Consider the following 20,441-nt stretch of genomic DNA (forward strand, 5'->3'; position numbering starts at 1 on the left):
CCGGCCCGCCCGTCAGTCAGTCAGTCAGACGGGCAGTCGGTCCTAGTTGCTTTGGGCTCTCAAGCTTTCCAGAGCGACGCCCTCCTTGCTCCTTCCCGCTTAACGGCGGCGGCTGCACCGGCGGCGGCGCGGTCCCTACGGGAGGTGCGGCGTGGGCCGAGAGACGGCCACAGAGCGTCAAGCCCAGCGCGGCGGAGGCGGCGGCGGCGGCGGCGGCCCGGCAACCAACATGGCGGCGGCGGCGGCGGCGGGCGCGGGCCCGGAGATGGTCCGCGGGCAGGTGTTCGACGTGGGGCCGCGCTACACCAACCTCTCGTACATTGGCGAGGGCGCCTACGGCATGGTGTGGTGAGTGTCCACGTCCGCCCGCAGGCCTGGCTGCGCCCGCCCACCCCACCTCTCGGGGCCGCAGCGGACGCTGCCGCGGCCTCGTCCGCGCCTCGGGCCTCCCGCGCCCCTCTGCCGGGCATGCCCTGGGCCCATCGCGGTTTGGGGGTTGATCGCGGCGCTTCGCGGGCGGGCCCCTGCCTGGTAGAGGGGCGCCGAGGGCGGAGGCCAGGACCCCCGGGAAGGGAACGGAACCCCACCCCCCAATTTGCTAGTCTGGTGGTCTTTTTGACGGCCGACTATAAAGCCAGGAGTGCCCCCAGATGCTTGGTGGTGGCGGCGGCGGGGGCCTTGGTCCTGAAAGCGGTTCGCCTCGGTTTGTGTGCAGAAATGATCGTCTCTTTTCCTGACCTCGCCTGTGTTTTCCGCGAACGGCTTTCATTAAATGTCTTCAGTGGTGCTGATAGTGCTCTCCTGCGCAGGCTTTCTAAAAACCATTAGTGGCACCCGTGTTAGTTGTGGGATATTTCAACCTTGCAGTTTTTAAATGGATTTTAATATCGTACTGTTGACGTTTCAGGGAGGATAAGTCAGCGTCGCTCTCTTCATTTATTAAAAAGTCGTTTGGAGTGGGGCCTAATTTGACTCTTTCTTCTTTTTTTTCCTCCCCCCCCCCCCCCCCCGAGTGAACTCTCTTCCCAGCAAAAAGGCATCCAGACGTCATAGCACAATGACTGTGGACTTTCACTGTTAATGTTTTAATGGCCAATATATATGCAGCCTTAATGGAGTGCTTGCAGTCGCAGGCAGGCTCCCTCTTCTTAATCCAGATTCCTCAGGAAGGTTTGGTGACAGTATTGTTTTTATTAGCACTACCTCCCTGTCGCGTATTGTGCTGATGAAGACTTGTGGAAACGTAGGCTCCTTTACATCTAAATCTTGTGACTGTGTCTTGTGTTGAATGAAGGAACAAGCTAATATTTATTGAGTACTTCGTGGCAAGTACGGTGCTAGGTACATTATTACCTCATTTTATTTGAACATCCACCTTGAGGGAGGGAGGGAAGGGTGGTGATACCATCTCTTTCAGGTGAGAAAGTATTTCAGTGTGAAGCCAATTCCTGAGGTCACAACTAAGGAGTCAGACAGGAGATTGTAGACTAAGATCCTGTTTCAAATGCTGCAGTTCTTTCCATTACACCCTGCTGTCATCCTTAAATAGGGTTACTAATAATTTCACAATTTTAGCGTATTTTACTGTTGTAAGCAAATGTATTTCAGGAACATTCAAATTTGAGTGATCATAATTTTAGAAATGTCATAGAGGGCATAATTTTATCAAGTATGTTAGCTAGTCAGAAAGACTAGTTTAAATTCTATTTTTAAAAAACCCCACTTTAATTCAATATTGAGTATTCTCATTCTCTTTATGAGCAAAATGGTTCACAGTATACAACTGTGGAAATTAACATGAACTCAGAGGCTTAGGAGCCAAAAGAGAAATTAAATTAGGTCAGGCCTAAAAGACATAAGGCACTAGAAAGTAATGAAGAGAAAGTACTGCCTGCAGCACCACTTCTCTGTCATATATCTGATGGCTGTTGCACCTGCTGGTAAGTATGCCAGTAAGTGCTTCATTATGAGAGGCTCAGAATTGCCCATCAAGTCCTTCGTCCCTTTTTAAAAGAAATTAGCATCTAAAATAGATACTGAAATAATCTTTAGGTTTAGCACAGTTTTTGTTGTTGTTTATCCTTACCTGAGGATATTTTTTCCATTGATTTTTAGAGAGAGTGGAAGGGAGGGGGAGAGAGAAACATTGATGTGAGAGAGACAACCATCGATTGCCTCCCAAACACGCCCTACTGGGCCAGGGATCAAACCTGCAACCAATGTATGTGCCCTTGACTGGGAATTGAACCTGTGACCCACCGGTGCTGACACACTAACCACTGACCTGCATGCGCCAGGGCTAGGTTTAGGATATTTTAATTGAAAGTTTTTTTCTTTTTCCTGTTCGACAGGATTTTTCCTAGTCTGAAAATAATTTAGATCTGGTAACTATTTCTATCACTGCTGTAAACTTATTTGACCTAAGTATCAGGTGAAATGCCAGATCCTCTTACTTTAATTTTTCTTTCTTAAGTAAAATACAAATATAATTGGAATTAAAACTCTGGATCCATATTGTAGCTTTTTATCTTCAGGTTGATGATAGACCCTAGCAAGACTTTAATTATGTTTCATATTTTATCATTTAATAAATGTTGATTAGCAATGCTGGGTGTATGGAGGGCTTCTTAATTGAAATGTTAATATTTGAATAGTAATATTTTTAAAAACATCATGCTTCCAGAAGGTTTTAAGGATTTTCAAGCTTTTAGCGTTTTGTTTTTTTCTTTTCCTGAATCAGTTCATTAGGAATTTGCCTTTTCTGTGCAGAGCTCTTTCCTAATCATTATGTGGAGGATATAAAGATGGAGAGTGGAGCTTGAATTGGGCCTTGAAGAGTGGGTGTGATTTTGATAGATGGTAGGCACAAGTGACAGTGTAAACAGTGGAATCTGATCCTGGATTAGATGGCAAACTGTAGAGGACTGTAAAGGCAAAACTGAGCTTGTATATTTGTGCAATGGAGAAGCATCAGTGTTTTTGTAAAGAAGCAGTCACATGGTCAATTTAAAATTTTAGGGGAAGGTAGGTCAACACAGGTGGAAATAAGAAAAAGACTGAGGTGGGGAAATCCATTAGGCTATTGTAACTCTAGTGGCAGTGGAAGGTAGCAGATGGAAGTGAGAGACTTTAGTAAGACCTTATAAAGATAGAATTAGTAACGGGCTCTTGTCAGAAGAGTGGTAGTACAAAGACTTAATCATGGCAAGTTTGGGAAGAAGCAAATGATGAGATCTTAAAGGGTAAGAGGCTGAGAGAGGTGGGATTTGGATTTGAGAGTGATTTCTGAGACAAGGCTTGGTGATTAACTGAGTATGGGCATAGTTGTAATTTCACTGCTTCTAGCGTGGGACCCTTGGAGGATGGTGGTGCCATTATTCAAGAAGGAATATCAGAGGTAGAGCAGGCAGGTTTGTTAGGGAAAAATAGTGAGCTCTGGTTCAGATTAAGGTTGTGGTGCCTGTTGGCCATTTAGGCTATGTCCAGAGGCATCTTGAAATTTATAACAGGAAAGGTAGAACCTGGAGATGAAAACTTGTATAAGTTTTAGTATTGCGTGGATGGGCACAGATTCTTATTTGAGGTCATTGGGTAGGTGAAATTGCAAACAGATGTTGGGTATGTTCATCTGTTTAGTAAGCAATCCATAGCATTCAATAGATTTTCAAAGGGGTCCATTATCCCAGAAAGATTAAGAGCCACTGAGGTAGAATAGAAAGATTAAAGAGGTAATTCTGGCAAACAATTACTTGAAGAGGTAGGCAAAGGAAGAGGAACCTGAGGACTGGTGAGATGCATAAGAGTCATGAAAAAAGAAAGGGTATGAGAGGAGAAATTGAAGCTGTATGTTTGATCTAATTAAGATAAATCTACTTTGAGTAAGTTAAATTTGAAACACTTTCTGAATATGACTGAAAGATTATAGGGTTATCTCCATAGAGATACTTATTGAAACCTTGGGAGTGGACAAGATGAGGAAAAATGTAAAAACTTAGCCAAAGGTATGCCTGACTTTAGGTATCAATAGAGGGCAAGTTACAGAAGAGGACGGAGAAAGTGTGGTCAGAGAGACCAGAGAACCCTGAGTGCACAATATCAGAGGAGCCAAGGGAGATAGTGGTCATTAAGGGATTAGTATTGGATCAGAATACGTATAGGATTTGTTGACTTTCAACTCCCTCCCCAAAAAAAAAACAGATGGTTCCAACCAAAATTTCATTGTGATCACATTCCCAATAGTACAATATCCTGATCTATTAAGCTTTTTGTGATTATGACAAACTAGTACACCTACCATGTAGTCACCACTTTTTTTTTTAACATATATTAGTTAATCCTCATATCCACACTGCAAAGATGGTTTCTTTGTAAGTGAGGAAATGAAACAAAGATTAGTAGTTAACTTGCCCAAGGACACACAATTAGGAAGAAATAGAGCATCCCAGTCTGTCTGGTTCCTAAGTGACACTCAACCAAAGATCAGAGTTGAAAAATACATGCTTTCAGTAATAGAAAATAGCTGTTGTCTGCTTTTGCTGGTATCACTTTTTAGTCTTTCTACAAACCTTTAATGCAAGGCCATTCACTCAGAAAATACTTATTGAGCACCTTTTTATGTGCCAGGATTCACATGATTCCTGTCCTTTAGTAGCTCTTAGTCCAAATAGTGGGGCAATAATGTAGAGAATATACCAGTGCTATACAGGAATGTGTGAAGTGCTGTGAGAAAAGAAGGCCTGCGTGGCATGGGGCTGTCTTTGTGTGGCTTCACATACTTCTGAGCTGGATGTTAATGTATGACTAAGAGCTTTGCTAGGTAGAGAAAAACGTATGTGCAAAGGCACAGAAATTTGAAAACAGCACATCAGGTCAAGAAAACCACAAGTTGGGAGGGCAGGAGTATAGGGTGCCTTAAGCAGAAAGCTGGAGTTGAGATAGCTGGGATGGGCAGGGCCAAATCCTGAAGGACATTGTGTACCGAGGAGTTTGGACTTGATTTTATAGGTGAGAGTCATTAAAGCATGGCTCTTTTTCTCATCAAATATTGTGAATTATGTTCCCCTTTGTCTCTCTGCCCATTGTGCTACTCTTTTCTTTCTGCTTATCGAAGAGTATTCTGGGTGTCCCCTCCCCCCCCCCCCAGGGGTATTTTGAAACATGTGGGCATTGTGGACTTTTGTTGTTGTTGTTGTTACATTGATTAGGGGGTTGTTATTGGCCTTTGGTGGTGGAGGTAGGCATACTAAACAACTTGCAATGCATGGTACAGTCCTTCCGCTAGAGAATCGTCCTGTCAAGATACTATTTAGTATACCCCTCCAACTCACCTTCAAGACGCACTGGGCCCTATTCAAATCCTGCCTTCCTTCCTTTCTTTTAGGCTCATCTGCTCTGTAAACTTGCCTTTATTACTCCCTGCTATACCACTCCCTTCCTCCCTCCCTGGAACTGGGTATTTATACCACCTGTTTGAAAGGCAGGGCCAGCAGTAGTAGTATTATCTACAAAAGCTCAAGACTTGGAAACAGATCTGGATTCAGATTCTTAGTTTTGCTTGTTAACTGTTAAATTTAAATATAAATAAAGTAGTCTCTTGTATGCTTTTTGGAGCTCAAAGATGTGAGGAGACCAACTTACATGAGCAACAAAAAATCCAGTGTTTCTAGCAGTTTTGAGTGCAAATAAAACTCAGAACAAAATTAAATTTGATATTTATAACATCCCTAATAATGTGCTCCTAGTGGTTAGCTATAACTGATACACCATTCCCATTAATTTAATTTGTAAATGTTCTCAATTCTCAAGTATTTATAAAAATATTTTTATGAAAAGTATCCAAGTTGGGTTTTTCCGGGAACCATACATAAAACTTATTCCTCACCTTACTTAAATAATGCACCTACTAAGTTAAAAAAACAACTTATTTGCCAATATATATACAGAGCTACTCTACCTTACATCAAGTCTACTTCACCCACCTATATGCCTAAACCTGAGGTGCTGTTTACCCTTTTTGCTTCTCTTTTCTCGGTTACTTCTTGGGGCTCCTACACATTAGAAAACCAATAGGATAGATGTCTTCCAAGGTCCCTCTCAGATTCTCAGTCTTAGGGCAGGCTCTGGATTCTAAACCTATGGCCTGTATAGGAGCTGGGAAGTGGTGTGTGGAGGTCGGGGTTTGCATGAGATATGCCATGACCAACTGACCAACATTTGCTGCAAGCCTGCCTTGCTTTAGGTAATATGGTGTGAAATTCATCTTCATCCTCATCTTTCAGATTTTTTTTTTTTCACTTTACAGATAAGAAAACCAGGTCTTAGAAAACTTGTCCAAGGTTCACAGCCAATAAATACATAGCAGAACTGAGATTTGTCTAGATCTCCAAACCTGTGATTTTTTTTTTAATTTAAATCTTTATTGTTTAAAGTATTACATATGTCTCCTTTATTCCCCATTGACCTCTCCCCGGCCACTCCCACTGATTTGTGTGTTTTTTTTAACTACTGTAGGTTTTCCTCTGTTATTCCAAGCTACCTGGAAACATGTTTCATTTTTATAGCCTGTGTTCCTTTATTGGCACCAAAGTATAAAATGATGGTTGTCATAGTTGACTTGAGCCTGTTGAGGAGGGTGAAGAGGGAGAAACTGGATACCTGGAAGGAATGAGGGCGGTAGGGTCAAAGCAACTTAGTTTTTATCAGGAAGGTAGCGTTGATTTCTTCTCACTCCTCCTACTCATCTCTACTAGTTTCTTGATTTTTATTAATTTACTAATATTATTAAGCATTATCTGGCTTAGGTGGTAGAATCAAAGTGGTGAACAAAAGTGTTTTTTACACTGGTATTTACAGTCCAACAGGAAAGTAATAACTGAGTATGATGAGGTGCAAAGTGCTACTGGAGGGTATAAAAGGTGGACTAAGTTTGATGAGAAATCTGGGAGGATTTCCTGGAGGAAGTGGTGTTAAGCTGGGACCTGGAGAATGACTAGGTGCTAGCTAAGTGAAAGGTAGAGTGCTGGAGTGTTTCAGGCACTACCTTGTAGATACTGAGTTTATGATTAAGATCCAGGGTCCTCCCTAACCGGTTTGGCTCAGTGGATAGAGCGCTGGCCTTCGGTCTGAAGGGTCCCGGGTTCAATTACAGTCAAGGGCATGTACATTGGTTGCGGGCACATCCCCAGTAGGGTGTGTGCAGGAGGCAGCTGATGGATGTTTCTCTCTCATCTATGTTTCTAACTCTATTCCTCTCTGTAAAAAAAAATAATAATAAAATATATTTAAAAAAAAATAAAGATCCAGCGTCTTTCTCATGCTACCAAAGGGAAAGGAAGTACAGTTAAAGCTTCAGGTATGGTTGCAGCTAGGAACTAGAAAATAGATGAAGGCATCTACCTCCCTTCTCATTTACATTTACAAAATCTTGCACTCTGCATCTCTGCACAGCTGTTTTTGTTTTCCTTTTCTTTTTTTACTACTTCCCGATGCACTTAGCAGAGAGATGACCACGCTTCCCCAAGGTATGTGTTTTTAATTCTCTGATTTCTGGGGGGAGAGAATCTGATCCAGCTTGAAATAGTGCCCACCTCTGGTCCAGTCAGCTGAGGCTCAAGGTGGAGTCATTTGATAAGGCTGGACATCTCTAAGGTATGAGCGGTGGGCTTGGGGGTAGTCAAAAGATGTTTCCCATTGATGACTGGCTTGGCAGGTTAAAGTTCTGGTGCTGTTTCCCTGCTCTTCTCTAGGCTGGAATTGGTCCCTGCTGTTGGAGCCTGTAAGGAAGGGAAGGAGAGGAGAGGGAGTAATTGAGACAGGAGAAGGGCTTTGGACTGCTCTTCTGTCTCCCCGTCTCTGGCTGTGTGGGGGTGGCAACTAAACTGGGCGGCATCTTTTATATATAATATATACATATCCTATATAATAAAAGGCTAATATGCAAATTGTCCCCTCGACCAGGAGTTCAACCGGGAGTTCAACCAGGGGGCGGGGCCGGCCAGCCAACCACCCGAAGGGGGGGCTCCCCCCCCCCCGTTGGCCCAATTGGGGCAGGGCGGCCGGACCCCACCCGTGCATAAATTCATGCACCCGGCCTTTAGTTTTATATATAAAACATGTGACATACATGTGAGTTATGCAACCTAACAATAAACACCTAAGACCTCATCACCCACTGGGTGACTTCTTAATCAGATTGACTGAGTCCATCATTCTGAAACCTGGCCACAGTCCACACCCCAGAGTTTTATCTTCTTTCTGGAGTGGGTATGAGCGTGAGCTTTGACTATGTATATGGTACTTGACCGTGAGCTTTGACTATGTATATGGGACTTGAGCCTTGTTAATGTAGTAAGGGGACAGTGATACACACCTCAGGGTTGTGAGGATTGAGATATGTAGGTGAAGTGCTGGGCACACAATCTCTGGTTAATGCTCTAATTGTTGTTATTCCCTCCAAGTAAATGGATTTGGCAAGACCCGATCCTCTCTTACCTCAGTTTCTCAGAATACTGTCTTGGCGTGTAAAGGGGAAAGTGCAGAAATAAAAATATTAGACTTGGGGTCACACAGGTTGTGTGTTGAGTTCCAATTATGTGATCTTGTGATCTCACTCTCATCCTTTGATTTAACAGTTAGAGCATCTTCTGTGCCAGGCCCTGGGCCATGTTCCTGCCCTCCCTCAAGAATTTGCAGTGTAGTGTTGGGGACAGACTGATAAGGAAATAAATTACTGTGTAACATGGTAAAAACACTCATGAGATCATTCTGGACAGAGCAGCTAACTCCACCTGGGCTTTCTAGTTATAAATTAATTAAACAAATTGTGTATGTACTAGACACATTATGGTTGTGCAGATAAACCATCTCAGAGAGCTTACTGTCAGATGCTTGGCCAGTGGGAGAGGCTTAAAGAGATTAGAAAGGCTTGATCAGGGCCCTGGCTTTAAGTACCTTCTAATGAGTTTTCCTTTTATTTCTCTCTATAACACTTATCACAAACATGGGTCTTTTTTTTTTTTTTTTATTGATTTTTTACAGAGAGGAAAGGAGAGGGATAGAGAGCTAGAAACATCGATGAGAGAGAAACATTGACCAGCTGCCTCTTGCACACCCCCTACCGGGGATGTGCCCGCAACCAATGTACATGCCCTTGACCGGAATCGAACCTGGGACCTTTCAGTCCGCAGACCGACGCTTTATCCACTGAGCCAAACCGGTTTCGGCACAAACATGGGTCTTAAATACTTTTTTCAAAGTCTATTGATATGTCATTTAATTTTAAATGTTCCTCCCGTTTCTGCATTTGGAAAACTGAAAAAGGTGGCTTATGCACAAAACTTTTTTTTCTCTCTCTCTTTAAATCCTAACTCGAGGACATTTTCATTTATTTTTAGAGAGAGGAGGAGGGGGAAAGAGAGAAATATCAATGTGTGACTAGGGCCCGGAATCAAACCCGCAATCTACTAGTAGGTTTGTGCCCTGACCAGGAATGGATCCCAAGACCTTTTGGTGTACAGAAAGAAGCTCCTACCAACTGAGCCACACAGGCCAGGGGCGTACAAAAGTCTTTTTAAGTGGGTGACTTCTGTTTTTACTAAATGAACATAAAGCATTTCTGAGCAGTTTCTATAGTAAGCAGATGATATTTGTTTTCCTTTTTCATACATATGTCCCCTAAAACATTGAGAATTTCAAGCCATGTCATAATTGCCCCAACTCAAGATTTATATTTTATTATAAGAAATAAAATTGTGTTTTATTAAAAAGTTAGTGGGACAGCCTAACCAAGGAAATGAGTAGTTTTTTTCTCAGCCAGTCAGGATCCTCTACACAAATTCAAACATTGTTGCTCTAATATGCAATGCTGTTTTTTAATAACTAGCATTGATGGGTTTGTACCCTCAGAGCCTTTTGCCCAGGTGCTAGAGGCATAGCTGAGGTATGAGTCTAATGCAGATTCTGAGAATTCCCTTTAAGGCCAAATGGAGAGAATATGAAGACAGCAGCTCCTACCAATTATTAGGGTACCACATTTTGCAGATTGAACCTTAATTTGGGTTAACAAGCTTTTTGTGTTGTTAATTCTCACCAGAAGGTTTTTTCCCCATTGATTTTTAGAGAGTGAAAGGGAGGGACGAAGGGAGGGGAAAAGAGAGAGAGAAACATCTCTCATCGATATGAGAGAGAGAAATCGATTGGTTGCCTCCCATACACGCTCTGACTGGGCCGGGGATAAAACCTACAATCCAGGTATATGTCATTGACTGGGAATTGAACCCTCGACCCTTTGGTGCTCGGACCAATGCTCTAACCACTGAGCACACAGACCAGGACAACAAGCTATTTTAAAATGCTCATTCTCCTTATGGTGTTGAAGCCTCATTCATCCCTTTATACTATAGTAATTTTTCAAAAAACAATTAACCAAGTAGCAAGCAAAAGGAGGCTGTCTGTAGCTTTCCACCTGTTATTTTAAAATAGCTATATGGGCATACCATGAAATTATTGTTTGTTTAGTTAATCTTCACCTGAGGATATTTTATATTGATTTTTAGAGAGAGTGGAAGGGAGGAGGAAAGATAGAGTGAAATATCGATGTGAGAGATAAATCAATCAGTTGCCTTCCACAAGTGACCCGACCGGGGCTGAGGATCGAGCCTGCAACTGAGATACGTGCCTTTGACTGGAATCGAACCCAGGACCCTTTAGTCCACAGGCTGATGCTCTATTCACTGAGCCAAACTGGCCAGGGCAAAATTTATAACATTTTAAGTATTCAGTTTAATTATTTTTTCAGTAAATTTACAACATTGTGCAACCATTACCACAATTCCAGTTTTAGGACATTTCCATCATTCCAAAAAATTTTCTCTTGTCATTTATAGTCAGTTCCCACCCCCAGGCAACCCTGATCTGCTCTCTGATTTGCCTGCTCTAGAACTTTCATGTAAATGGAATCATGCAAGATAATAGTTTTTTTGTATCTGGTGTTTTCTTCACTTACAGTGTTTTGAGGTTCATCCATGTTGTTGCCAGGATCAGTAGCTTGTATCTTTTTGTCATCAAATAGTGATTCATTTGGATGGTGATATCGTGTCATGGACATCTGAAATGTTTCCAGTTTTTGTCTGTTATAAATAATGGTGCGAGGAACATTCATTTGTAAGTTATTGTGTGGACATATGTTTTCATTTCTTTTAGGTATTTAGGAGTTGGAGTTGCTGTGTCATAAATGATTTATGTGTGTTTGGCAGGGGAGGAGATGGTAAAGTGATTTTATTTTAAACTGTAGTAAAACTAGATTAATTTATTGAACAAATACCCTATGAACTGGCCACTGTTTTAGGCACTGAGAATAGAGAGGTGAATATAGTACCAGCTCTAGAGAAGGTTAATTTTCAGTGAAGATAAACTACCACAGGAACTTAATATTTTGCTTGCCGATAAGTGCTATGAAGAAAACTAAAATGGGGTAAGGGTAGAGAGTGGAAGGGGGAGGGCTTTTCCCTGTAATTTTATAACATTTTTAATGCTACACATTTAACATTTTTTAAATATATGGAAGTATTACAAGGACAAGTGCAAATTTTTACCACGAATCTTTTGAGAGTAAATTGCTGATAAAAATGACCCACCTCAACAGAACACTTTAATGTTATTTCACCAGACAAGGACTCTCTCCTACATAATAGTGCAGTCGTCACCATCAGGAAGTTAACACTGACACCTTCCTAATTCCTACTCTTTAGACCCTGTTCAATAATCACATGTTGCATTTAGTTGTCCTTTCTCTTTGGTCTCCTTCATGCTGGAGCAGGTCCTCAGATTTTTTTTTGCATTAATGCATTGACACTTGAAAATTGGTCTGTTTTAACTGTTTAAGAAACCAGCAAACTATTTTCAAAAGTAGCTGTACAATTTTACATTTCCATCATCAATGTATAAGGCATTCCAGTACTTCACATTCTTACCAACACTTGGTTTAGTCAATCTTTTTAATTATATCCCATTTGATATAATTAATGAGTTTCACTTTGCATTTCCTTGATGACTTGATGATGAGCATCTCTTTATCTGCTTATTAACCAATTGTATATCTTGTTTGTTGATGTGTCTATTCATATCCTCTTTCCATTTAAAACTGATTCAGTTTTGATATATGTAGTTTAGCATTCTCCATGTTTTTCTTTAGAATAAGGATAGCCAAGAATTTGAAGCCTAATTCGAATCTAATTATGAGACAGCACCAGACAAACCTGAGTTTAGGGATATTCTACAAAAGAACTAGCTTGTGCTCTTCAAAAATGTTAAGGTGAGCCTGCCCAGTGTGGCCCAGTGGTTGAGCATCAGTCTATGAACTAGGAGGTCACAGTTCGATTCCTCGTCAGGGCACATGCCTGGGTTATGGGCTCCATCCCCAGTGGGGGGTGTGCAGGAGTTAGTTGATCAATGATGCTCTCTCATCATTGATGTTTCAACGTTCCAACCAACTGAGCCACCCAGGTAGGTTGATAATGAAAATTTTTTTAAATCAACAAAACAAGCCTTTTGCTGTAAAACTCTTATTGAAAATACCAGTTTTGCCAAAACCGGTTTGGCTCAGTGGATAGAGCGTCGGTCTGCGGACTGAAAGGTCCCAGGTTCAATTCCGGTCAAGGGCATGTACATTGGCTGCGGGCACATCCCTGGTAGGGGGTGTGCAGGAGGCAGCTGGTCGATGATTCTCTCTCATCGATGTTTCTAGCTCTCTATCCCTCTCCCTTCCTCTCTGTAAAAAATCAATAAAATATATTTAAAGAAAATACCAGTTTTTGTAATTCTAGCCAATGTTTTTTCATTGTTTAATTTAGTCTTGAACTTTTCTGTGCTTTGCTCCAGAATCTGAAAGAGGGGGAAAGAGAACCTTTCACTCCTCTCCCTACAGCCAGATTCTCTCAGGAATGATTTGTACTGCTCCCTTTGCTCCTGAGCTTGCCTTCTGCACTCACTGCAGCCAGATTGCAGACCCAGCACTTCACTCAGAACTGATGCTCTGATAATTTTTTGTGTCTTTCTCAATTTTTGGTGGCTTTTTTCTGACGGGGACCTTCACAGCCTCCCTATCCCTCCACCCCCCCCCCCCCCCCCCCGTCAAAAAAATGATTTTGATCGTTCTGGAGATTTGATGTTATAAACCATTTTCTTTTTTAAACGTTTCATCCACTTCGCTGAAACACACCTGGTTTTCCAAGTCTTTGACCCTTTGTCCTTAGTTCTTGGGCTCTCATGTTCAGTGCAATTTCTCTGGATGACCTCATCCAAATTCCTACCTCCTGAAAACTTCTCTCCTAAAACAAACAAAAAGGCCAACCCCCAGTACCCTCCCAGCTGCTGACATAGTTGTCTCTTCCAGTTCTTACCCACTGTTCTGCCCTTCAGCTTCATCTCTGCTGGATTGTTCTCAGCAAGCTCTTTTTTTTTTTTTCCTTAACTCTACTAAATACTTATACTATACTAGCGTTCCCGTTGCAGGAAAAATCCTGCAATAGGGTTTCCTGCTCCTCCCTTGTACCCCGGCCCGCCTTCTCCACCAGCCCACCTGCTTTTCCCTTCTCCCCTGGCCCCGCCTCCGCTCCTCCTCCCCCCCCCCCCCCCCCCCCCGCTTGCTTGCCTTTCCGCAGCTTTGCTCCCTTCTGCAGCTCTTGGCTTCTTTCTAAGCTGTCTTGATATGCAAATTAGCTGCCATCTTTGTGGGGTAATTTGCATACCCATCATGATTGGCTGGTGGGCGTGGCTTGGGTGTAGCGAAGGTGTGGTCAATTTGCATATTTGTCTATTATTAGGTAGGATACTATTGTGTCTTATTTCCCCCTTTTCCATGTATCTGTGACTCCAACATGGAATGTCAACATAATAATAACTTTTATTAAAAACAGGTAGTTTATATAGCAGTTCCCCACTTGTTGGGCATTTGAATTGCTTCAGTTTTTAACTTCTAAAGTGATATAGCTATAAACATTTTTAGTACAAACAGGCTCCCCACCCCCTGTGAGTAATTTTCTTGGAACCTATTTCTCAAAAATGAGATGACTAGGACAAAAGTAGTGTGTGGCCAGATTGTTCTTCAGAAACAGCATTTGAATTTCTGCTACTACTGTTAATCTTTTTTTTTCTTACTATTAATCTCTAAAGGCCCCTCTTTGTTCCACCTGTTCCCTTTTGCTGTGACAATACGGCCTTATTCTTTTATTTATAATTGAATAGAAGTAAGGTAGAACTTTATAGGTGCCTTGTTTTTGGTTTATATGTAAGGCTAAACTTTTTTCTAAGTTTTACCTATTTATCTGATGTTTGAACTGTATTTAAATATTGGACCATTTATGTACTAGAAGCTGGGTATTAATGTGTACTTTCTGAAAGCTTTAAAAATATGTGATCAGATTCATTAATTATTGGCTATGTTATTTTATTGCATCAGAATTGGTAAAATACACTAAGATTTTTAACCTTTAAATTTAGCCTTTTAACCTGTGTGGAAATTATTGTGGAAGAAGAGTACTACATTTAATATATATTTATTGATTTCAAAGAAGAAGGGAGAGGGAGAGAGAGATACAAACATCAATGATGAGAGAGAATCATTGATTGGCTGCCTCCTCCACGCCCCCTACTGGGGGTGGAGCCCACAACCCGGACATGTGCCCTTGAGTGTAATTGAACCTGGGACCCTTCAGTCCTCGGGCAAACACTATCCACTGAGCCAAACCAGCTAGGGCAGAGAGTGCTACATTTAAATACTTAATTTTATTTATCTTATTCCATATCAATAGTTTAGGTTTTATCAGTATTTATAAATTACTTTTCACTTTGTCTAATTTCACATGAGTTTTCATATTAAACATACAGATATTTACTTAGGTCTTTCTGGAATCTAGTTGTTCATTGATTTAGCTATTATTTTTAACTATACCTGGCATTATAAGCTTTTTACTTTTTTGTTTTTCCCAGAAATTTACTTTTTAATTTCTCAGCAGGGCATCTACCTTGAGTCCTTGTTAAATCCCATACCCTGGTGAAGTGGTTTGGCTAAGATAAAAAAAATATCAAGATGCCTTTTTCTCCCTCTTTCCTACCCCAAAAACTCAGAGACAGTTTGTCTTCTTGCTCCAGGCTCATGTTTCCTGTGCCTTATATTGGTTCTATTAGCTATTCAGATACAGTGATCTGTAAAAAGAAAGATTTTTTTAAAAAATGAGACCATGCTTGCTTTTTTTTTTTTTTTTTAAGATATCTAATTCCAGGACATCTTCACCCTAAAAAGAAACCCTGCACCCATTACCAATCACTCCCATTTTCTCTCCTAGTAACCAACCCTTGTCTTCTTAACCCCTGCCAATGTGGAGCCCTTTGTCTGAGTGTGCTTGTATCCTTTTGCATTCTTTCTTTATCTTTCCACATGCATTTTACTATTTTAAACTGTCAAGGATTTACTTCTCAGAGACATTGTTTTTTATTTGGCATTGACTCATAACATCAATTTAGAGAATAATCTCTTTACTTATTTTTAATTTTCTTAGTTGGGCCCACGTGTGTGTCATCTTCTAGTTCTATTTCTGTATTCTCAGATCTTTTTTATCCTCCCCACTATTTAGCTTTGTTATTCTTCCCATTTTTGAGTCTATTAGGTTTAACTGATTAGTAGGCATACTTTGTTTTTTCTTTCTTGCCAATGATACCCTTTGTCTTCTGTTTTATTTCAAATTCACAAAATATTATTTAATTCTTTTCTTAGGAATTTCTAAATAGTTAATCTTAACTCTTCCTGCGGGCCTCATTATTGTAGATTAATTCTTTCTTTTTAAATCTGTTTTATAGTTCTGGTGGTTTCACCTGCATTGTCTTCTATTTAACTGCCTGAATTTATTATAAATTATCATCTTACAATTTACATTTTGTTTGGCTCATTTTTTTTTAAATCCTGTTTCTGCTGTTCACAGACATCTTTTTTGTTTTAAATTATTTTGTAATAGTCATGGTTCTGAAGTATATTCTCTGGTCTGTTCTTATTTAGCATTCTTTTTATATATAACACTGTAAATGTTGTTAATGAGCTCCATTCTGTCTTTATCTCTATTGTTAATAGACTTGACTCTCTTTGCCAAGCCTGCTTTTTCTTCCTTGTAGGCTCTAGTTAACCACTCCCAGCTCCTGGGTTGCCCTTTAAAATTTGCTTGCTGTGTTCCTTCAGTTGAGTTTATCTTTGTTCTTTGTTTATAACATGTTTCTTTATTTTGTTTGGTTTTGAAGAAGAGGATTCTGTGTCATTTCTCACTTAAAGCTTCCCAGAATTCTTTTGTGTAAGACTTTCTGATCACATTCTTGTATAATGGAAAGAACACAGATTTCAGAAGAAAGACCAAGAGTTGATCCTAGCCCTCTCATTGGACTGCTTTGGCTAGCCAAGGCACTTAGACTCTGTGGCAGTACTTTAACTCTTTTAAAGTTTTATATAGTTATGGTGTTCTTAAAAATTAGCATAACTTATATATGTAATAAAATATAAGGAACATTAAAATAATGCAGCATTTACAATGGTCAATAGAAAATTTATATAATAATTATTTAAAATGATTTTTATGATTAATTTTAAGTGATAAAATAAAATATGACATTGTTGGGGTTGAGACCTTGCTAAAATTATTTTCTTTTGCGTCGCAATTGATACATCCTCCCTTCCCCCAACTGATGGACGGAGTATGACGTAACCTGTACCTGCAGCATAGACATTCCTGAGCACCTAACCAGGCACCTTATATGGACTGTACATTGAACCACCAATCAGCACCTACCAAATACCCTAGGCCCCCGATTCCTAAGTCCCTAGGTCCCTAATCATGTGCTTTACAAGAAACCACCAATCAGTGTGTGCTGAGTGCCCTAAGCCCCTTCCCTTCCTTTCCTCCCCTCAAGAGGAGCTTTCACCCTGGCATGCTCTCTTTTCCCTCTGGAAGGTAGCCAGCAGGGTCATGTCCTCCAATAAAGCCTGCATCCTGGTCCCTGGTCTCCAGCCCTCTGTTTCATCCTTCACACCTATCAGCAATAATATTGTTTGCATTTGTATTGTATATATGATATGAGTTTGCACATACTTATTCTTCCAGATAACCCTATATGTGAGAGATAAATAATCTTTCCATTTTACAGGGAAAGATTGAGGTTTAGCAAGGTTAAGAGAATTGCCCAAGGTTATATAAGCACAGAGTTGTGACAGTGCAAAAACTTGAATTCAGATTTCAGGACTTCCAAGATTAGGACTTTGTAGCATGACCCAAAATAAAGGTTGAGTCGTTTTAAGGTTATTTCTTCAGTATATGACACTCTATCACTTCAGTCGGTTTTCTGGAGTGAGTAAAAGGCATGAGTTTCAGCAGTTGCCCTGGGAATCATCAGTTATTCTGAATGTGCCATTCACAAGTCAGTGTTGTGGGTTATCTGGGGCAGCCACCATTTCTGGCAGTACTTCTCAGTCTAGGTGTTTGATTGTATTTGGAAACAGATGTATTTATTGTTCAAGGATGGAAGTGAGGAGGAAAAGAAAAGGAATTGATTTCAGAGCTAAAATTCCCACAGTAACTTGAGCCAAGAAAATTTTGAGTAACTTTACAAAAAATCATAATTCTGCTGACCAGTATTCTACGGAATTCTTGTAGGTCTCTGAAGTCCTTTGGGTACTCTTTGTGTACACTGTTGGATTATTGAACACAGGAACTCAGGCTATAACCTGAATTATGGAGGAGTTGGGAAGTCATCAGGAATGAAGGTAGTGCCTCTGTCATTCTCTGTTTCATATTCCCGTGCAGAATTAACTGGATATGTGGCCCATTCCAGCATTCTCAGTCCTCCAAACATTCCTGTACCAGGTTGGCCCGGCAGGTATCTTAGGTCCTCTGTGTCCCAGCTCTGTGTTCTCTGAGAAGAGAAGCTAGTTGGCCCAGCTCAGCCTTTGTACGGATGCTCCCTGTGCTGGGTGAACTCATGAGCCATGGTCAGAAGCATTACTCTCAAGGAACACAGACAAGATGATGGAGCAAATCTCTGTGAGTAAAGGTGATGTGTCTGTCACAGAAAGTCACCTGGGGAACTTTGTAAAGAGTTCCAGGCTTTGTTCCCCAGAGGTTTTATTCAGTCAATAGGTATGGAATAGAAACTGGGTGCCCACTTTAATATATTTTTATTAATTTCAGAAAGGAAGGGAGAGGGAGAGAGAGATAGAAACATCAATGATGAGAGAAAATCATTGATTGGCTGCCCCCTGCACGCCCCCCACTGGGGATTGAGCCCGCACCCAGGCATGTGCCCTTGACTGAAATTGAACCCAGGACCCTTCAGGCCAACCCTCTATTCACTGAGCCAAACCAGCTTCGACTGAGTGCCCACACTTTTAAAAAGCTCCCACAATGATAATAACAGTGATTTTCAGATTTGGAAATCACTTTACTCAAATGCACATAAACCAATATGTATTCACATAAGGAATTAATAGAAGGATAAATAAGAAACTAATAAAATGCTTATGGGGTAGGGATGGATGAAGACAAGGATGGGAGCAAGATATCTCTCTTTCAAAAAAATTTTATTTAAACATTTAGAGAAATCTTCAGCCTAACAATTAGAAAGCAAAACCCTCATTATTTTTTTAAAATTTATTTTATTGATGTTTTACAGAGAGGAAGGGAGAGGGATAGAAAGTTAGAAACCTCGATGAGAGAGAAACATTGATCAGCTGCCTCCTGCACATGCCCCCACTGGGGATGTACCCGCAACCAAGGTACATGCCCTTGACCGGAATCGAACCTGGGACCCTTCAGTCCTCAGGCCTACTCTCTATCCACTGAGCCAAACTGGTTAGGGCTATTATTATTTTTTTAATCCTCACCTGAGCATATATTTTAGAGAGAGGAAGGGGAGAGAGAGAGAGAAAAACGGATTGGTTGCCTCCAGTACTCACCCCAACTGGGGATTGAACCCATAATCTTTTTAGTGTACAGGACAACGCTCCAACCAATTGAGCCTCTCCACCAGGACCAAAACTCAACATTGAGGATACCGAGGTGTCACCCTGTTTCTGGTATTTCTGGTATTGTTTGAATATAATTATTTTTCCCTCATCAGCATAATTCTATAGAAGTCAATGCTTGTAGGCAGGAGAAGGGGATAACCTACAAAAGGAAAGTGAAGAATTTGCGTTCTCTTGCCTAGCTCTGATCTGTAGGGAGAGTTCTTCCACAGTAGACCTAAAACCATGAGATACAGGCCCAGGACAAAGTGGGCTGAGAAGGATGGAACAATAATTCTCATTACAGTTACACATTAGAATCATCTGGGGTTCTACTTACTTGTTTATTTTTATATGCCTGAGATCCTTTAAAAAAAATAAACCCCAGTGCCCAGACTGCACCCTAGACCAATTCAATCAATTTCTGGGTGTGAAACCATGCATTTTTAAAAAGTTCCACATATCATTCCAGTGTGTTGTAGCCAAGATTGAGAGCCACTGGACTAGAGCAACAAAAGACTTAACATCATGGCCTTGTTTTCCTTTTTTATTTCTTTTAAAATTTTAATGTATGAATAAATATGTATTGAACCTTTACTTTGTGCCATATACTATTGAATATTTTTCCATTTACTTAATTTATTCCTTCACATTTTGTCTCATTGTTACTTTCTTTATCACTAGTTACCTTTGTTCCTTTTAAGTCTAATCTATTTTTCCTCTTTTCTAATCCTTCTCATTCTTTTCTTTTTAAAATTTTTGTTACACACAACCACACACATATATCATTTTTAACAAGCATATAATTTTTAAAGTTTTAATTTTGAGATAATTTTAGACTTACAAAAAGTTGCGAAAATAGTCTTCAGAGTCCCATATATCCACCTTCTCCTAATGTTAACATTTTATATATCTAAAATTATCAAAACTAGGAAATTTAAACTGGTACAGTACTATTAAGTAGATACAGATCTTATTTGGACTTCCCTATTTTCCCACTAATGTCATTTTTTCTTTTAGGGTCCATGTTGCATTGAATTGTTGTATCTCCTTAGTTTCCCCCAAACGTAACATTTCTTCAGTCTTCCTGTCTTTCATAACTGTGACACTTTTGAAGAGCACTGGATTGATTTTGTAGACTGTCTCTCAACTTGCATTTGTCTGATGTTTTCTCATGAGTAGAATAAGATGATGCATTTTTTACACAAAAGCTATAAAAGTGATATTGTAGCCTGGCCAGTGTGGCTCAGTGGTTGAACATTGACATATGAATCAGGAGGGCACATGCCTAGTTGCCAGGTCAATCCCCAGTAGGGGGCATGCAGGAGGCAGTCGATCAATGATTCTCTCTCATCATAGATGGTTTTTATGTTTGTCTCTTTTTAATCCTTACCTGGGGATATTTTTC

General features: G+C 40.5%; 1 protein-coding gene across 2 annotated transcripts in view; it reads left to right on the plus strand.

The window, feature by feature from the left end:
• Positions 1–20,441, plus strand: part of MAPK1 (mitogen-activated protein kinase 1) — an 86,616-nt gene continuing 66,175 nt past the window's right edge. For both annotated transcript variants that reach the window (XM_054712691.1, XM_008142643.3), the window contains exon 1: positions 1–348. In XM_054712691.1, the coding sequence (XP_054568666.1) occupies positions 230–348 (119 nt within the window). In that variant the 5' untranslated portion in view covers positions 1–229. The remainder of the gene's footprint in view (positions 349–20,441) is intronic.

The sequence above is a fragment of the Eptesicus fuscus genome, chromosome 23 (assembly GCF_027574615.1).
Source record: "Eptesicus fuscus isolate TK198812 chromosome 23, DD_ASM_mEF_20220401, whole genome shotgun sequence".
In the NCBI taxonomy this organism is placed as follows: Eukaryota; Metazoa; Chordata; class Mammalia; order Chiroptera; family Vespertilionidae; genus Eptesicus; species Eptesicus fuscus.